Here is a 17,892-nt window from a genome sequence, read left to right on the forward strand (position 1 = left end):
TCCATGGCGATTAAGCTTATCTCTTTTGTTGCTATCATTAACTTAACAAAACTGCAAAACTTTAAATGTTTAGATTTTATTCGGGACTACATTTTCTATGGCGGAAATTATTCCGGGTGAAACGTGCACATAGAATCAAAACACAGCGTACAGGTTGCTTGCTAAAGTCACCTGTGGATTTACTCCCGGAATTTTACAAATCTGGCTTTGTAACAAGAAATCGGAAGGTATTATACTGACCAGGAATAGTCTCAGAGTCTATGGACATTGTTCAGGTAAGATCTGATGTGTGTCTTTCTTGAAATCGAAACAAATATGAGAAGATTTCACAGCGATGCTTCGATGAATGTTTACAGTGAATACAACTGTCATTGAAATGCTGTACAGAATTAACAATATGTATTCTGTAAAAAAATATGAAAATTTCAACTGATCACTTTGATTTCTATTTTATGAACTTAATTACATCAAGAGGTAAAATTCTAACCCCAACATGGCCAGAAAAATGTGAATATTTTCTGAGTAAAATGACATTATTTACATTGATCAGGTCAAACAATTGCTAAATCACAATACATTTAACAATTTCACAAATATTGACTGAAAAATTATACAAAATTTCAATGTATGAATTAAATATTTACATTTCTGAATTCCTTACATCCAGACGAGAAATTCTAACCCCAACATGACCAGGAAAATATGAATAGTTTCTGAGAAAAATGAAATTATTTGTGAACTCCATGTCAAACAATTGCTTCATTTCAAAACAAACAAGATGGCCATTTCTTTACATTTCAAAAAGGTTGACTCTGAAAATTATACAAAACTTCAAGCTATGAATTTAATTTTAACATTATTTGATTCCTTACATCCAGAGGAGAAATTCTAACCCCAACATGACTAGGAAAATATGAATAGTTTCTGAGAAAAATGAAATTATTGACATTGTTCAATGGCGTCAAAACAAGTAGAATTAAAATTTCTTCACAATTTCCAAAAAGTTGACTCTGAAAATAATACAAAATTTCAAGCAATGACTTCAATTCCACTTGGAGTCATTTCCTTACGTCATAACGTGAAATTCTAACCCCAACTTGGCTGACAAAAAATGGTGCGTTTTGATGAAAACGGTGGAAATTGTGTCAGTTATGGTGGTGATGTGTTTGTAGGTTGTTCAGTTGTACAAGTTGTATTTGCTGCAATATTTGCATTGACTGTCTTCTCAGATTTCTTACTTGTAAATGACCTTGACAGTGGAATCAATGACATCTGAACAAACTATTCTACCGTCTGTAAACACTGCAATGTCATAAGGGTTTACATCTTCAGTTACAGTTTCCTGGTATTCACCCTGTCTATCAAATTTCACTATCTTCCTATCATCTGCCACATAAATATTGTCTGCATTGTCAACTGTAACTCCCCATGGTTGCACTAAGTGATCACTTCCAAATTGATTCAATATTTCAAGATTACTGTCCAAAACATAGATACAATTTTCATCACCACGACATGACACTATGAGTTGATATTTGCTATTCATGGTCAGAGACCAGGGCTTACTGAGTTGTTGACTTGAAATAATGTCCCCATCTCCATTACATTTGATTACACAGTCTGCATCGTAGTCTGCTATGAAAACATTTCTGTCTTTATCAACAAATACACCAGTGGGGCGTTTCAGTTTACCCATTGCTATTATTTGTTTCACTTTACTCTTTGCATCACTCACTACAATGCATTTGTTGCCTCTATCCGCTGTGTAATAGTCACCATTGTCTGCCATTTTTGTGTCCCATGGACTAAATCTGTGAGGTAAGCCATGAACTGTGACAGATGTTAGAATCTGTGCAGTGTCTGCTGTTACTGTCTTCACACTGCCTGGCTGCTCACTGTCTTCATCGTCACTGTCTTCATATCGGTAGTCACTGACAAGTATATGTTCATTCTGGTTTATTGTCAATCCCCGTGGGTTCAAGACTTCTCCTGGTTTCTTACCACGCCTTGACAATGACCTGATAGTGTCTGGTACGGGTTTCCCTATGAGATTCAATTTGCAAATGTAGGTCAAAGGTCAACAGCTGATAAAACAATGAACTGCCTTATAACGATTTCTTTTGAAATGAAACTGACAAATTCTTACAAAATTTTTTACAAATAAATAATTATTACTTTACAAACATTACTAATTTGCATAATTAATTAATGTTCACCCCTAAACATAAATTTCAGGCAGGTTTATGTATTTTTCATCTGTTTGTGAATTTTGTTTTGTTGCACTGATCACTAATGAAAATTATTTTCCATTCTTTAGGGTTTCGGTGATAATTTAAATTTTGCCATGATCATTTAATTTGCATAATTAATGAATTTAGGGAATTAGGCAATATCTCAATAATTGTTCATTGTAGTTTGCTCCAATTTTGCAGAATTGTTACTGAAGCCATGGCAGTGTCACTGCCTTTTGTCTGGTGGATTTTATCTCTTTTATAATAACTTATTTGCATAATTAATGAACTTTGGTAATTAGGCTGTATCTCAAAGTGGTTAGGTGTAATATGCCAAAATTTTGTGGAATTGTTTGTGAGCCATGGCAGTGTTATTGCCTCTTGTCTGGTGAATTTTACCTCCGTGATAATTACCTATTTGCATAATTAATGAACTTTGGTAATTAGGCTGTATCTCAAAAGTGGTTGGGTGTAATATGCCACAATTTTGTGGAATTGTTAGTGAGGCCCTGGCAGTTTTATTGCCACTTGTCTGGTGAATTTTACCTCCGTGATAATTACTTATGGTTGGGTGTAATATGCCACAATTTTGTGGAATTGTTAGTGAGGCCCTGGCAGTTTTATTGCCACTTGTCTGGTTGATTTTACCTCTGCGATGATTACTTATTTGCATAATAATGAACTTTGGTAATTAGGCTGTATAAGTGGTTAGGTGTAATATGCCACAATTCTGTGGAATGGTTAGTGAGGCCCTGGCAGTTTTATTGCCACTTGTCTGGTGGATTTTACCTGTGTGATAATTACTTATTTGCATAATTAATGAACTTTGGTAATAAGGCTGTATCTCAATAGTGGTTGGGTGTAATATGCCACAATTTTGTTGAATTGTTAGTGAGGCCCTGGCAGTGTTATTGCCACTTGTCTGGTGGATTTTACTTACTTATTTGCATAATTAATGAACTTTGGTAATCAGGCTGTATCCCAAAAGTGGTCGGGTGTAATATGCCATAATTTTGTGAAATTGTTAGTGAGGCCCTGGCAGTTTTATTGCCACTTGTCTGGTGAATTTTACCTCCGTGATAATTACCTATTTGCATAATTAATGAACTTTGATAATTAGGCTGTATCTCAAAAGTGGTTGGGTGTAATATGCCACAATTTTGTGGAATTGTTAGTGAGGCCCTAGCAGTTTTATTGCCACTTGTCTGGTGAATTTACCTCTGTGATAATTACTTATTTGCATAATTAATGAACTTTGGTAAATTGGCTGTATCTCAATTATGGTGTGGTGTAAAATTTGTGGCATTGTTAATGAGGCTTTGACAGTATTATTTCCTTCATCAAGGAGATTTAATTTACTTAGTAAAAGGGTATTTGCATAGTTAATGAAGTTTGGTAATTAGGCTGTACCTCAGTAATGGTGCGACTTTAGATAATTAGGCTGTATCTCAAAACTAGTTTGTTGCAATATGCTACAGTTTTGTTATTGTCTTAGTTACTGAAGCCAACACAGTTTTATTGCCTGCTGTCTGTTGTCTTTTATGTCTGTGGTAATCACTGATTTGCATAATTAAAAAATTCAGACTGTATCTCAATAATTGTTGAGTTGAAGGTACAAAATTTTTCGGACTGTAATTGAAACCATGGCAGTGTCACTGCATTTGGTCCAGAGAATTTTAATTCTGAAATAATTACTAATTTGCAAAATTAATGAACTTGCGTAATTATGCTGTATCTCAATAACGGTTTGGTGTATTATGCTACAAGTTGCAGACATGTTACAGAGGCAAAGACAGTGTTTTTGTCTTTGTTCAGTGCATTGAATCTTTGTGGTAACTACTAATTGAATAATTAATAAATTAGGGAAAAAAGACTATATCTCAACAAATTTTTACTGTAATATGCAACAATTTTGTGGAATTTTTCTCTGAAGCCAAGGCAGTGTCTTTACATTTGTCCAGTGAATTCTCTGTCTTTTTTAATTTCTACAGTATTTGTAGAAATTTTGGGGGGTCTTCACAATGTTGTAGTGTTTGTCCAGTCAATGTTGTATTGTAAAGGGGATGAATGTGGCCATTGCTGCATTTGAATTTAGATGTAAGATACCACAATTGAGCAAAATTGTTGTCGTAAAAAGTTTTTATTCAGTTGTCGAAAAAGGTTTGGGTGTTTTTATATTTAATACATCTATCAATGTTTTTGAACGGTGGAGGGGGAGTGAACCCAAGAAACTGTCAAATTTTCAAAAATTTCCAATGACAACGTGGCCCCAGAATTTACAAATGTTGTATTCACTGAACAGTGATGTGCTGCACTGTATGGAATATGTGAGCTCAGTGCAATATGTGATGCACTGTCATGTGCTGAAAGAATTTTGCAAATCCGGAGATGTTTTTGGAAAGTGTCTTAACGTGGCCCAAAATGGCTCTTTTTTATTTTGTGATTGATTGTGATCTTCGTACAATTCACAATTACATATTAAGTGTAAAGATAAGCGTTATGATACTGTGAGTTGTTAATATTCATATTCAAGGGCATGTAAACAAGCCATTACTGTGTACCTGTATTTATGGTCAGTCACATGGAAACCAATTAAAATGCGTAGGCTAGGGCATATTGTAGTATAATTTAACTTATCACATACACCATGCAGTTTAATGATATCACCATTCTATAGCTTTAATGTTTTATTGATGGCTTGTGGCAAAAATCAGTGGTTTCTTTTTCCCTAGGACAGTTTTATCATAAGAGGCAAGGGTGAACTTACAATTTAACAGAATAGCAAGAAGCAAAGCAGGTCAGGATAGAGGACAGTAACTATCAAAACAACACTGTGAAGGATGATATTTGCATTGTTGAATAGGTTTCACTGGGACACTTAATATAATGTGGTTTTGAAAGCAGTGTTGTTGGTGTAGCAATGAGTAATGGACAGTATTTCCAGGGAGATATGCTGAAGGACATTATTTTCACAAAGGAATAGAGTGAAGGACAATATTTTTACCACAGAATAGAGAGGAGGACAGTATTGTCATGACAGAAGTGAGTATCAGTAATCCCTGACACAGTAGCTAATTAGGCAGTTTATGGACTAACGGCTGTGAGTGGTCAAGAGATCAGGGGTTGCAATTAAAGTGTTAAGGAGACTGTTTGTAGACACTGATATTTTTATGCAGTTCTTTATTGGAATTTGGAAATATCATCCAAAGGATATGCTACATAATAACTATTACCATACTCCAGTCAGCATTGACTTGTATGATGTAACATGGCCTATCTTTCACGTCATTAGATGCTCTTTGTTGGCCATCTTGGTGGCATGTTCAAGTCTGTTAGGTCACTATTGATAATGAAAACTCAATGTCTCCTTTTTTCCCCATGCTACTACCAGTATAAGGCCCAACTCACATTTTGTGTTGGAAATAAGAAATGCATTGGGAGATCAAATTCGCTAGCATTTGCTCAGTTTATTCAGTTGTTTGCTGCTTGTGTTACTTTGGCTCTCTCCTGGTTTACTAACATCATCCAGCCCCTCTTCAGTGTGTTGATATGGCCATCCTGCAAAAGTGTTTTTCGCAGCATGCGGCCCCGTGCATTGTGCTCTATCATAAAGAGAACATATCTAGCAATTTCTTACACCATTTTTGATTCTTTGTTCTTGCTTTTAGATGCACCGCTTCTGAACTAATGCACCATTCCCATGAAGTTAACCTTGTGCAGCACCACTCATGCCAACAATCCCCAACCATTGTAGTTCCTTTTCTGCTACAACTTGTGAGTATGAGACCTTCATGCTGTTCTGTGACAGAGAACACTTTGTCCTGTTGCTAGGCAACCCAATTACATGACAGTAAACACCAGGATGTAAAACAGGCTCATTTCAACAAGTCATCGCTTTGCACTTACAATACAGTATCTGCACTATTAACTCTGTCTTCATTTCTTGGAGCACAAAGATACATTTGTTAGCGTCTGTGACCCTCCAGGAATACTCAACCAAAGCCTACCGGTACGTGCAATAAGCCAGTGCATGAATCTTATTGTTGAGTTTACATTGCTCGATGTCTACCTGCAAGTGAATCGCCATCCATATAACATTTCAGTCAGCAGAGTCATCTCTACTTTTAATATATTACCACAAACAGTGTTATGGCAGCACCGAAAACACGATTTACATCACTTCAGTTGCAAATCAGTGTGACTGGATGAACTTTTTTCCTTCAGGCTTTTCCATGCAGTGGACTATAGACTTTTACTTTTGTCATTCACTTAGCAGTATTGCAGTTTTCTAGTAATTTCTCATAACTGCCTTTATATCTGTACATCAGTTTCCTCACATTGTGCATTCCACTGATGATAACATGTTCATTGCTCCTGACTCTGCTTTCCAGGAACTGACATTTCCTGCTACCATGGACTTTGCACTTCCATTGATGGCAACATGCTTTTGAAGAGACATTGCTTTGCATGTACTGGCATTTCTGTACATGCCTGTTCAGTTCACTGCTTTACAGTGTTTATTCGCTTGCTTCCTTTATCACCATACTTTCACCTGTCTGCTCCCCCAGACTCATATCATATCACAGTGATCCCAGGGACTCCTATAATCACCCACCACACACCATGCACTCTCCATCTATCTGACTCCCCGAGGCTCCACTACCATGATCCCCTGGGTTCCGGGTCACATCTCTTTACCTGTGCACATTTCTCTGTTGATTATGTCTCTACCTGTCTTCCTCATATTACACTACCATGATCCTCTCTGTTCGATCAACGTCCACTTTGTCTCCATTTGTCTGACTCCCCCAGGCACGCTGGGCCCGGTCACATGCTCTACTCTATCCCATGCATGTCACCCTGGGTTCAACTCACCTGTCTAAACCCCTAGGATGTTTCAGTGTATGTACCAATTCTCCATCTGTCTAATGTCCCTACGTGTCACCATGTCACCATGATTCCCTCCATAGTCTGATCAGTTATCCACCTGTTTGACTCCACCCATGCAGTCACGTACCATATCATAGTGATCCCCTGGGCCAATTCAGTCACCTGTCTATACCCCATACATTTTGCACTGTCCGTTCCATATATCAACCTGTTTAACCCCTCACCCCCACCCCAGTTTGTATCATATCACAATGATCCCCTGGGGTTGAGTCACCTTCCTCCGCCTGTGGGTTTGTCACAGTCCATTCCAGTCACCACCTGTATGGTCTCTCCTAGGCTGTCATATCACGCATGTTCACCTTTTGTGCTGTTCTCCACCTGTCTGAATTCTTCCATGCTTGTATTATATCACCACAATCCCTTAGGCCAGAGTCCCCTATCATACCCCGCACATTCTTTGTCGCCTGTTTTCTTCATCTATTCTGTTCCCACCAGACTACACCCCCAGGCTCGTATCACATCGCAATCGTCCCCTGGGCTTGAGTCATCTGTTTATACCAGTGTGCTTTTTCATTGTCTGTTCCACGTTCCACCAGTTTGGCTCCCCCAGGCTCATATCATATCACAATGATCCCCTCGGTTTTCAAGTCACCTTTCATTGTTGGTTTCATTGTTTACTTGTCTACCGGTAACTCCTACCAGGCTCGTGTCATGTCACCATGACCAGCTGGGTCTGACCTTGTCATACCCACAGTACACAATGCTTTATAAATTGTCATCTTTTCTGTTGCCATCCCATTGGCTTGTATCATACTCCCATGATCCCCTGGGCTTGAGTCATCGTTCAGAGATTAGTTTTGAGGTTTTTTTGTATGTACATGTAGTTTTCCGCTGGTTTCCTTTCATTTGCAGTAAACACTGTTAGTTTTATCATAAAGTAGTGTTGTGTGTTTTCACAAATATATCAGGAGTTATTGTTTGACTGATTTGATCATCTATTATGAGTTCAACAGAATAGGTAATTAGACAATGTTCAGGTATGAACAGCAGTGTGTGAATAGTGATTAATTGATCAGAGGATGCAATGAAAGTTTTTTATATGGAGATGTGACTGTTTTGTTGGACTATGATATTATATACATGTCTTTATTGGAAATAATCACAGATATCATAAAGAAACAAGTGAAAGGATGTGCAGATTCAATGCTTCTTAATGTCTGCATTTTATCTTGTATTTAGCTGCATGTAATTGTTTGCACACATATAGCTTTACCAAGGCTTGCAATTACTGAAATATTGGCGAATTTCTGAGTTTCAAACATTCCTATTTCATACTTTTCTCTGACAAATCTGTCCTTAATCCTATTCTGTAGTGAAATTAATCGGCCTTCACCATATTCTGCACGGTAATGTTGTCTTTCACCCTATCACATGTACCAGGTATGTTACTCAAAATGCTGGCCTTCTGCCCATATCCAATATTATGCCTGATCAGTACTGAACTTTTAGTCTGTACCATCGCCATCACTGTATTCTGGAGAGATTATACTGTCCATCACTCATATCTGCACTGAAAAGACTGTTCTTATCCTTACTGTATTCAGAAATACCATCCTTCTCTGTCCTCAGTCTTTCAATGCCTTCATATTATGAGTCTGACAACTTATAAAAAAATTCAAACTTCTCCTTCCCAGAAACCAATCAGCCAATTAGAACTCCCATTTTCCTCATAATTAGTCAGAGACAGAGTATATAGAATTGATATTTACATTTCAATTGATTACGGTTTAATATACAGCCATAATGCCTTTTGCATAAAATTAAAATAACAATGAAATTATAATAAAATCTTCAACACAATATAATAACCAGTCTTTGCAGTAATTGAATTTATATGATGAAAATATTACTGCATTTTTTGTGACCTTGAATGACCTTTGATCTACTTTACTGTATGTATCTCAGCAACTACATTTCTTGAGGTGTTGGTCAGTGTAAGACTACCGGTAGATAATTGTTTTCTCAATTTTTGAAAGAGAAATTTTATGACCCTTTGTATACTCTTACATCTCTTAGAACTTACTAAGGGGCTGTAAATAATTAAAACACATGCAAGGTAAATGCAGTTTCTGTGTTTGTTTTGTTCTTTTGAGGGGAGTGGGGTTTGGCTGTATTTTGATTACAGTGCGCAAAAATCACACTACATGTTTTTATATTGCAACATTCCTCTACATGTTTTTGTGTATCAAAAATGAAGCGCTATGTTGTTTGGTGTGTACCAGGCCAGTGGAGCAATGGCTCTACACCGGCATTATTTTGACATACTCGAACATTTGGTTCAGTGCATGAGTAAAATAACATAATCATTTTGAATTTAGTTCATTTTATTCTGTTGATGACGCGTCATTGTCGACAAACTTTAGCTAAGGGGAAGGGGAGGGTGTTGAGGGGGAACGCACTTAGTTGTGTTTACTGATTTCACACATTTCTGCAATCACCAAGGCTATAATAGGTGTGATTACCGTTTCACATTGACAACAATGTGATCAAAATTTATTCGTCAATTTTTGGGATGATCTTCAATGATCTTTGACTTGCTACTGAGTATATCGGTAATGACATGGGCTAGAGGTTTAGTGTTTTTGGTGGATAATAATCAATATGAGACTGTATTTTTCCAAACATTTTAGAATGGCATTATTTACCTCTAATTACTTAGGGGGATATCACCAGCTGCAACAAGTATATTTTGAATAAAATACTGTGTCGCACCTTGTCTCTTTTAAATAGCGAGTTCAGTGTAACTTCATTTCAGCGGTGAATGCACTTGACAAACTAATATTTTAAGTAAATGACAGAATATCAAAACCTTTGCTTTTCAGGCTACATGAAGTGACATTATCTCACTCCTACTCTGCAATCCAAGGTCGTCAAGCTCAAATACACTGAGTTTACTTCAAACCAAATCAGGTATGTGTTATTCTTTCACAGTCGAGGGTAGGACACAATATGGCCTCAGTTACAATCTGTGCAATTTATCAGACAGCACTGTTCCCATGTTGATGGGTACCGGTATATGGATATGCTCTGAGCATGCCCACGCTATTGCATTATGGGATATCCACCCAGTTGGGTCACATGCATTATCCTAGACTTCCTCAAAGTCTCAGCTGTTGGCATATACCATAAATATCACAACAGAATAAATTGAAGGTCCTGGAGTAAACTTTAGCAGACTGTCACATTAGTGGCTGGCTGGTGCATAGATCTGTGTCGAAATACAATGTAGTTTCCCCAGGTGTTGCAATTATTGAATTATGTGCCCTTATTCTCTATTACACCAATTATTGAAGTTTTTTCTTTAGCATGTTCAATGTGGAGTATTGGTGACAATGTCATAACAACTTAATTTAGGGGGACTGAAACCAAGTCAGTGTCAGGCCTAATTTTCTGATCATTTTCTGAATGTTCTTGCATGTTCAGCTCAGCTCATACAAATGCAAGAAAACTACCCATATCAAATTTTGAGAACAATTTGCTGAGTGTTGTTGTGCACTGTAAGACTTTTCGCAGACTGGGGATCAATATATACACTGTAACTGAGTGTTGTGGATGCATTCACTGATAGTGTCCGTTCATATACCCCCGGTACAGGCAGTGTGACTGAGTATTACATGTATGTTTGGTTGTATGACTGCATTCACTGATTGGTATACAGCCTATACACAGGCAGTGTCATTGAGTGTTGTGGTTGGGTTGTATGACTGCATTCACTAACTGTTGGTATACAGGCAGTGTGACTGAGTGTTGTGGTTGGGTTGTAGGACTGCATTCACTGACTGTTGGTATACAGGCAGTGTGACTGAGTGTTGTGGTTGGGTTGTAGGACTGCATTCACTGACTGTTGGTATACAGGCAGTGTGACTGAGTGTTGTGGTTGGGTTGTAGGACTGCATTCACCGACTGTTGGTATACAGGCAGTGTGACTGAGTGTTGTGGTTGGGTTGTAGGACTGCATTCACTGACTGCTGGTATACAGGCAGTGTGACTGAGTGTTGTGATGGGTTGAAGGACTGCATCCACTGACTGTTGGTATACAGGCAGTGTGACTGAGTGTTGTGGTTGGGTTGTAGGACTGCATTCACCGACTGATGGTATACAGGCAGTGTGACTGAGTGTTGTGATGGGTTGTATGACTGCATTCACTGACTGATGGTATACAGGCAGTGTGACTGAGTGTTGTGATGGGTTGTATGACTGCATTCACTGACTGTTGGTATACAGGCAGTGTGACTGAGTGTTGTGGTTGGGTTGTAGGACTGCACTCACCGACTGATGGTATACAGGCAGTGTGACTGAGTGTTGTGATGGGTTGTATGACTGCATTCACTGACTGTTGGTATACAGGCAGTGTGACTGAGTGTTGTGATGGGTTGTATGACTGCATTCACTGACTGTTGGTATACAGGCAGTGTGACTGAGTGTTGTGATTTGATTGTTGGACTGCATTCACTGACTGTTGGTATACAGGCAGTATGTGTCATTGAGTGTTGTGGTTGGGTTGTATGACTGCATTCACTAACTGTTGGTATACAGGCAGTGTGACTGAGTGTTGTGGTTGTGTTGTACCGTATTCCTCCGATTCTAAAACCCCCTTTTCCGAACCAAAGGTGACGGAAAAGATGTGGGGGCTGTATAAACGGATGTCGACACCGCGAAATCGAACGTCGTAGTTAATTTATGCTAATTAATGCAATGTTATGCGAATTTTATGCCAATGTTTTTTGATTCACGCGAGCGCTGCAGACAACTCATACTTTGTGATATCGACTCATGGCCATGTTGCGTCGATACTGACAGTCGAAACTGTACAGTATAAATTAATGGAGATCTACAAGTTTTGAAATTTAGCGTATTTGCCATACCGTCTTTTGCCAAACAATACGATAGCAATAAATATTCGTATTTCGTGTATAGATAATCACCACAATACTTGTTGCGCTGCCCAGCAGCAGCTAGCTCCCCATAGCATGCCGCAAAGGTCAGACAATGAGTGAAGGGAAAGTCCCTAAAGTTCTGCTGGCTATGATTGGTCAATTCACGCAATAGGTCAAAGGTGTCAGTGCATGAGGTCAGGGTAAAGTTCTGTTCAGCACATGCATGTGGTGTCCGTCCGATGTTTTCTATTTACGATTTTCAATTAGCATACTCCTTAAAATAAATGATCAATTACATGTTATGAGTTTATTATTTTGCTCCTATGGTAGTATCAAAAACTCTTACCGTATCTCGAAACGAAATGTGATCTTACGAACAGGCAGGCGCTAGGCTCAAACTGATAAAGTGTTGAAACATCGGCTGGCCGAGACGAAAGATTGCTACGCCAATCTGCTTACGATTTGATGAATTGAATTTTTGGCAATAAATCTTTGAAGTTTTTTTATTATTTGTATCGATGAACGAAATGTCTCTTGATGTGGAATTCAGTCATCTATGATCAACTGTTCGGAATATGGTACAAACATGCACGTTTTTGTTCCAACTGTAAGTGTATAGGGCTGTTTATGAAGTTTGGTATTTTTCCCTTGCAAGACTTCGAAAGCATGCATAATCTTGAAAATCTGTTACACTATCGCCTGCTCATTGCCAGGACTAGTTCAGGAAAAGGACACACACAAGCAAGAAATGCCGTTCAAACAATAAATACATTACATGAGAAAAACTATGTGCAAAATTGATAAAACATAAACCAAAGAAATTCAAGAATGTTCAGTTCATGCCCGGAAGAAACTTTGGATGTCGCGTTTGTCGATACAATTGCCCTCTTCATCGAAGTCAAACCCGTCGAAGTCTATATCGTCATCTTCCCCCTTGTCATCAAACACGAGTCCTATGGCTTCATTTGATAAGTTGTCATCGAGTACCGGAATCTCCTCAGAAATCATGATGTCTTCAGTTCCGTCGAGCGCATTTGCCATACCCGTGGAAAGAGACGATTTTTTCACCACGTGAAATGAGCAAATCGTACTTGATCGACACTTTCAAAAACTCTCGTAATGTTCATGTTATGGTAGCCAAATGGCATCGAAATATTTGATTCGTACTTGATCAAGATGTTCAAAAATCCGCTTATTTTGACGGTAGCAAAATGACAGTGACGAAAAGACGGCATTGTACTAGATCGAGACGCTCAAAAATCCAACTCTTTTAATGTTCATTTACATAGCGAAATCCAAGTGGAATTTTATTGCCAGGAACGATAGAACTGTTCCCGATTGAAATGTTCCAACATCAAATATAGTGTGCTTTTTTTGAGGTTTGATACTTCACTTTGGCACTTGTTTGTGACTTTGATAAGCAACGTAGGTGTTTCGGATATCCTTACATTACAATGGCTCTATTGTTCTGGTCAGAATTTGGGTGTACCCCCCTGGGGGCGTTATAAACAAACTAACAGCCAATTACGAATCGATGAAATAATCCTGGGGGACGTTATAATCAGGCGGGGTTTTATAATCGGAGGAATACGGTAGTAACTTGTAGGACTGCATTCACTGACTGTTGGTATACAGGCAGTGTGACTGAGTGTTGTGGTTTGGTTGTAGGACTGCATTCACTGCCCTTACGGAAAACCTATGTCTACAGTAGATGAGAGTAGATCTACGGACCGTCTACAGTAGACTTTATGTAGATCTACATCAGGGTTTTGTAGATGAACAGCCACAGCAGTTTGTCTACATGAAGCTTTGTCTACAGATATTGTCCACACCAGACATGACTATGTCTACATTTTGCACTAACTTCGTCTACGCTTGATCTACACTGATCTACCATCCAATCTAAGGGAGTTTCATCTACAAAATTCACTTAGGCAAACAAAGACTCATCTACTTCTACTTCAAAAATCACCATCTTGTCTACATTTAATCTAATGTACTGTTTCTTGCTGTATCCAACAATCCAATCCCTTCAAATTCTATGATTGGCAAACTGCAGGCTCCATGCGAGAAGGCATCAGTAAAAGACAAGACATTTTACCTTACATTTGAATATATACTGTACAACAATAGAGAGAAGAAATTAGTGAATTAATTTTCTTTTCATCCTATTAGGCACTCCTGTTTAACTCGAGGAACACAAATGCAAAATATCACAGGGATCAAACTACAATTTTGTGGTAAAGTTAAAAATGTAAAGATTATCCAGTAATTAATTTTTGAAAAAGTGACTTTAAAGTGAATCACAATAAAAAGAATAAAAAAATCAATGTTTTCATTGATACTTTCTTCAGATTGGTGAATACAGTAGCATCTAACCATGGGCCGGACCCAGATCTAATTCGTAATTTTTTTTTTGAGCTATGTGACTAATTACAACTTTTCATAAATATGCAAGTGAGCTATTTGTTAACTGGTAACTTTATTTACTCGGCCTCATATCCAACAAACAATCAAACGAACCTTTTTGATATCCCAGCTGCTTTTAATTGTAAAAAATAAAATCAAAACTATCCTCGTATAAAACTTTCTGAGTATCACTGAGTCACTTCTGAATCGTGTGAAAATCAGCAGCCACGGCCCTATCTCTCAGTCAACTTACAAATAATTGTATTGACATTGTTATCATTGCCACGTAACAGATAAGACTATACGTCCATTACAGTGTTATTTTGGCAGTGGCATTTCAGTACACATGCATAACACGAGTCAGCTTTAAAAATTACCAGTACTGCTTTAAGTAATTTCTTCACCTGAGCGACGTATTTTCTTGCATTTTCATGGAGAGTTCGCGCATGGACTGATCTCCCCACCACCTTTCAGCCTCCACCTCTTGCTCTTTTAGAGCAAATGACCTTGTAACTGGCTTCGATTTCCGGGTCAACTGTGAGAGTTGACCTTATGCGCATGCGCAATCAGAAGGCGCCATGTTTTCAACGGTTCAGCATATCAATTGCATATCGGGGAGAGAAGCCAGCCTGCTCACCATTCGTACTTCAACAAATCTTATTTTTCAAGCACATTTTCGTCATCTGTACACCTTGGAAACAATGTGACACCAATTCTGATATGCATAGAAAGTGTTCCGATCGAGAATTACATCGGGTTGAGACATAGGTTGGCATCGATAACTTGACGATGGCAGTGCCTCTACACTGCCAGTATACAGCTGTACTGGTACTGGTACTGTGGTAATTGTAATGCAACTTGTAAGGTAGGCCCGTGAGGTAGGCAAGGTTTGTTGATCGCCTGTTTTAATACCACGACCATATGAATTTTGATTGTGTAACATGTAGAATATTTCAGTTCTAAAGTTTTTAATAAAGTGTCGTTGAATGTACTGAAATGCTTTGTATGCAGTTTGTTCTGTCAATCATGTAATGATGTATGTACAGTTGAGAAAGATTTTGAAAAATTTGAGTAGGCCTAAGCATGCACAATGTTCTACTCTCTGTTTCGACCTGAATACCACTCGTGATCGGTCATTGAATGATTGATTTTTCCAGCGTGAGATATGCATGTCATGCAAAGTGCTCAGTGAAGTTGCCACCAAATTACATCAAGAGGATGTTGTTGTGATATGCAATATTGTGATACTCATCATGAACTGCAGCCCTAGCCTGTGCTACACCATGGCCATCGGTCATTTTTAAAGTCTAAAAATTGATTGACATGTTAACATACTTACATTTTCATTTTCAACACTTTTGCAAGATCTCCATGGCTCACTAATTTCTTGTTCTTTGTCTAAGCTACATCTTATACGTAATTTATTCCATCTACATCTTGTCTGCCTTTCATCTACATTTTATCTACTCTCTAAACTATGACCTGATGATTAATATGCACAAAAGTAGACAAAGCGATAGATCTACATCTTGTCTACATTTCATCTACCTGAGATCTAAATTTCGTCTAATTTTTCATCCAGTTTGTCTACATTTCATCTACTCTCTGAACTATGACCTCATTAGTATGCACAAAAGTAGATGAAGCAGTTCATCTACTGCCCAATTAAAATAAAGTCTACTGTAGATCTAATGTGGACTAGATGTAGATCTCAATTTTCCGTAAGGGTGACTGTTGGTATACAGGCAGTGTTACTGAGTGTTGTGATTTGGTTGTTGGACTGCATTCACTGACTGTTGGTATACAGGCAGTGTTACTGAGTGTTGTGATTTGGTTGTTGGACTGCATTCACTGACTGTTGGTATACAGGCAGTGTTACTGAGTGTTGTGATTGGTTGTTGGACTGCATTCACTGACTGTTGGTATACAGGCAGTGTTACTGAGTGTTGTGATTTGGTTGTTGGACTGCATTCACTGACTGTTGGTATACAGGCAGTGTTACTGAGTGTTGTGATTTGGTTGTTGGACTGCATTCACTGACTGTTGGTATACAGGCAGTGTTACTGAGTGTTGTGATTTGGTTGTTGGACTGCATTCACTGACTGTTGGTATACAGGCAGTGTTACTGAGTGTTGTGATTTGGTTGTTGGACTGCATTCACTGACTGTTGGCAGGCAGTGTTACTGAGTGTTGTGATTTGGTTGTTGGACTGCATTCACTGACTGTTGGTATACAGGCAGTGTTACTGAGTGTTGTGATTGGTTGTTGGACTGCATTCACTGACTGTTGGTATACAGGCAGTGTGACTGAGTGTTGTGGTTTGGTTGTTGGACTGCATTCACTGACTATTGGCATACAGGCAGTGTTACTTAGTGTTGTCGTTGGGTTATAGGACTGCATTCACTGACTGTTGGTATACAGGCAGTGTGACTGAGTGTTGTGGTTTGGTTTTAGGACTGAATTCACTGACTGTTGGTATAAAGGCGGTGTGACTGTGTTTTTAGGTTGGGTTGTAGGACTCCATTCACTAACTGTTGGTATACAGGCAAGCATCCCTGACCTTATGGAGATCGTATTTGTAACATATACAGTAATGAATAAAATTGTAAGGAAATAGCTTACAAACAAAAAGTACCCATATGTTTACCATGACTATTTGACTAAAATATTGCTAAGTTTCTGGTTGGACTACCCGCAATGTGTGCCTACAGATTACTCCATGCAGTGACAACCATGTTGTCGTCAACACTGAAGGATTTTAGTGACGGTGAAACTATAAGCAATAACGGCAAACTTTCTTTTTTTACTTAGGCACCTCCTCCAACATGGGGGAGAAACCACCCCTAACTCAGGTTCTTAGCGCAAGTAAAGCACAGGTAAAGCTATGAAAGGGACAGAAAGATTATGATCAGAGTAGGAAAGTCCACCATGAATTTGGAAAGTAAGGTAACGGCATGGTCAAAAGCATAAAGCTTTTTTTACAACGTAGAGCGGCGAAAATTTTGGTGGTGTATTGCTGCCAACAAGAAAATATCTTTACTGATGTTAGATACTTGTGTGAATTGGCTTCCTTCAAGATGAATTCGCAAGAATTTTCAGTGTATTGTGACGTGTTATCGTAAACAGATTTTCAGAGAAGGCGCTCGCTCGTCCGCCGAGTTCCGCATTCATATCGTGCACTATGCGCAAGTCTTGTTGATATATTTGAGTGTTCAACTTGATCGTCAGTGAAACAAAAAGATACTTCTCCATATAAAAACATTATATGTTTTTAATGCATGGGAACGACACAGAGACAAGTGTTTGGCGGAAATCCGGGGTTACGCATGTACTGTCATGGCGGGGGCGACGAGTGTCGAGGTTGCCTGGATGGCGGTACCTGACTCTGGGTACCATGCATTGGGCAACGTGCTACCGGTCGCCCG

The 17,892-nt window shown here is 38.6% G+C and overlaps 1 protein-coding gene across 1 annotated transcript in view; it reads right to left on the reverse strand.

Annotated features, from left to right (window-relative positions):
* Positions 1–839: 839 nt before the first annotated feature.
* The window catches only part of LOC139128334 (titin homolog), a 115,306-nt gene continuing 98,253 nt past the window's right edge, over positions 840–17,892 (reverse strand). Inside the window, exon 11 of the mRNA XM_070694133.1 lies at positions 840–2,043. Coding sequence (XP_070550234.1) covers positions 1,235–2,043 — 809 coding nt within the window. The 3' untranslated portion in view covers positions 840–1,234. The remainder of the gene's footprint in view (positions 2,044–17,892) is intronic.

The sequence above is a fragment of the Ptychodera flava genome, chromosome 3, assembly GCF_041260155.1.
Source record: "Ptychodera flava strain L36383 chromosome 3, AS_Pfla_20210202, whole genome shotgun sequence".
Lineage (NCBI taxonomy): Eukaryota > Metazoa > Hemichordata > Enteropneusta > Ptychoderidae > Ptychodera > Ptychodera flava.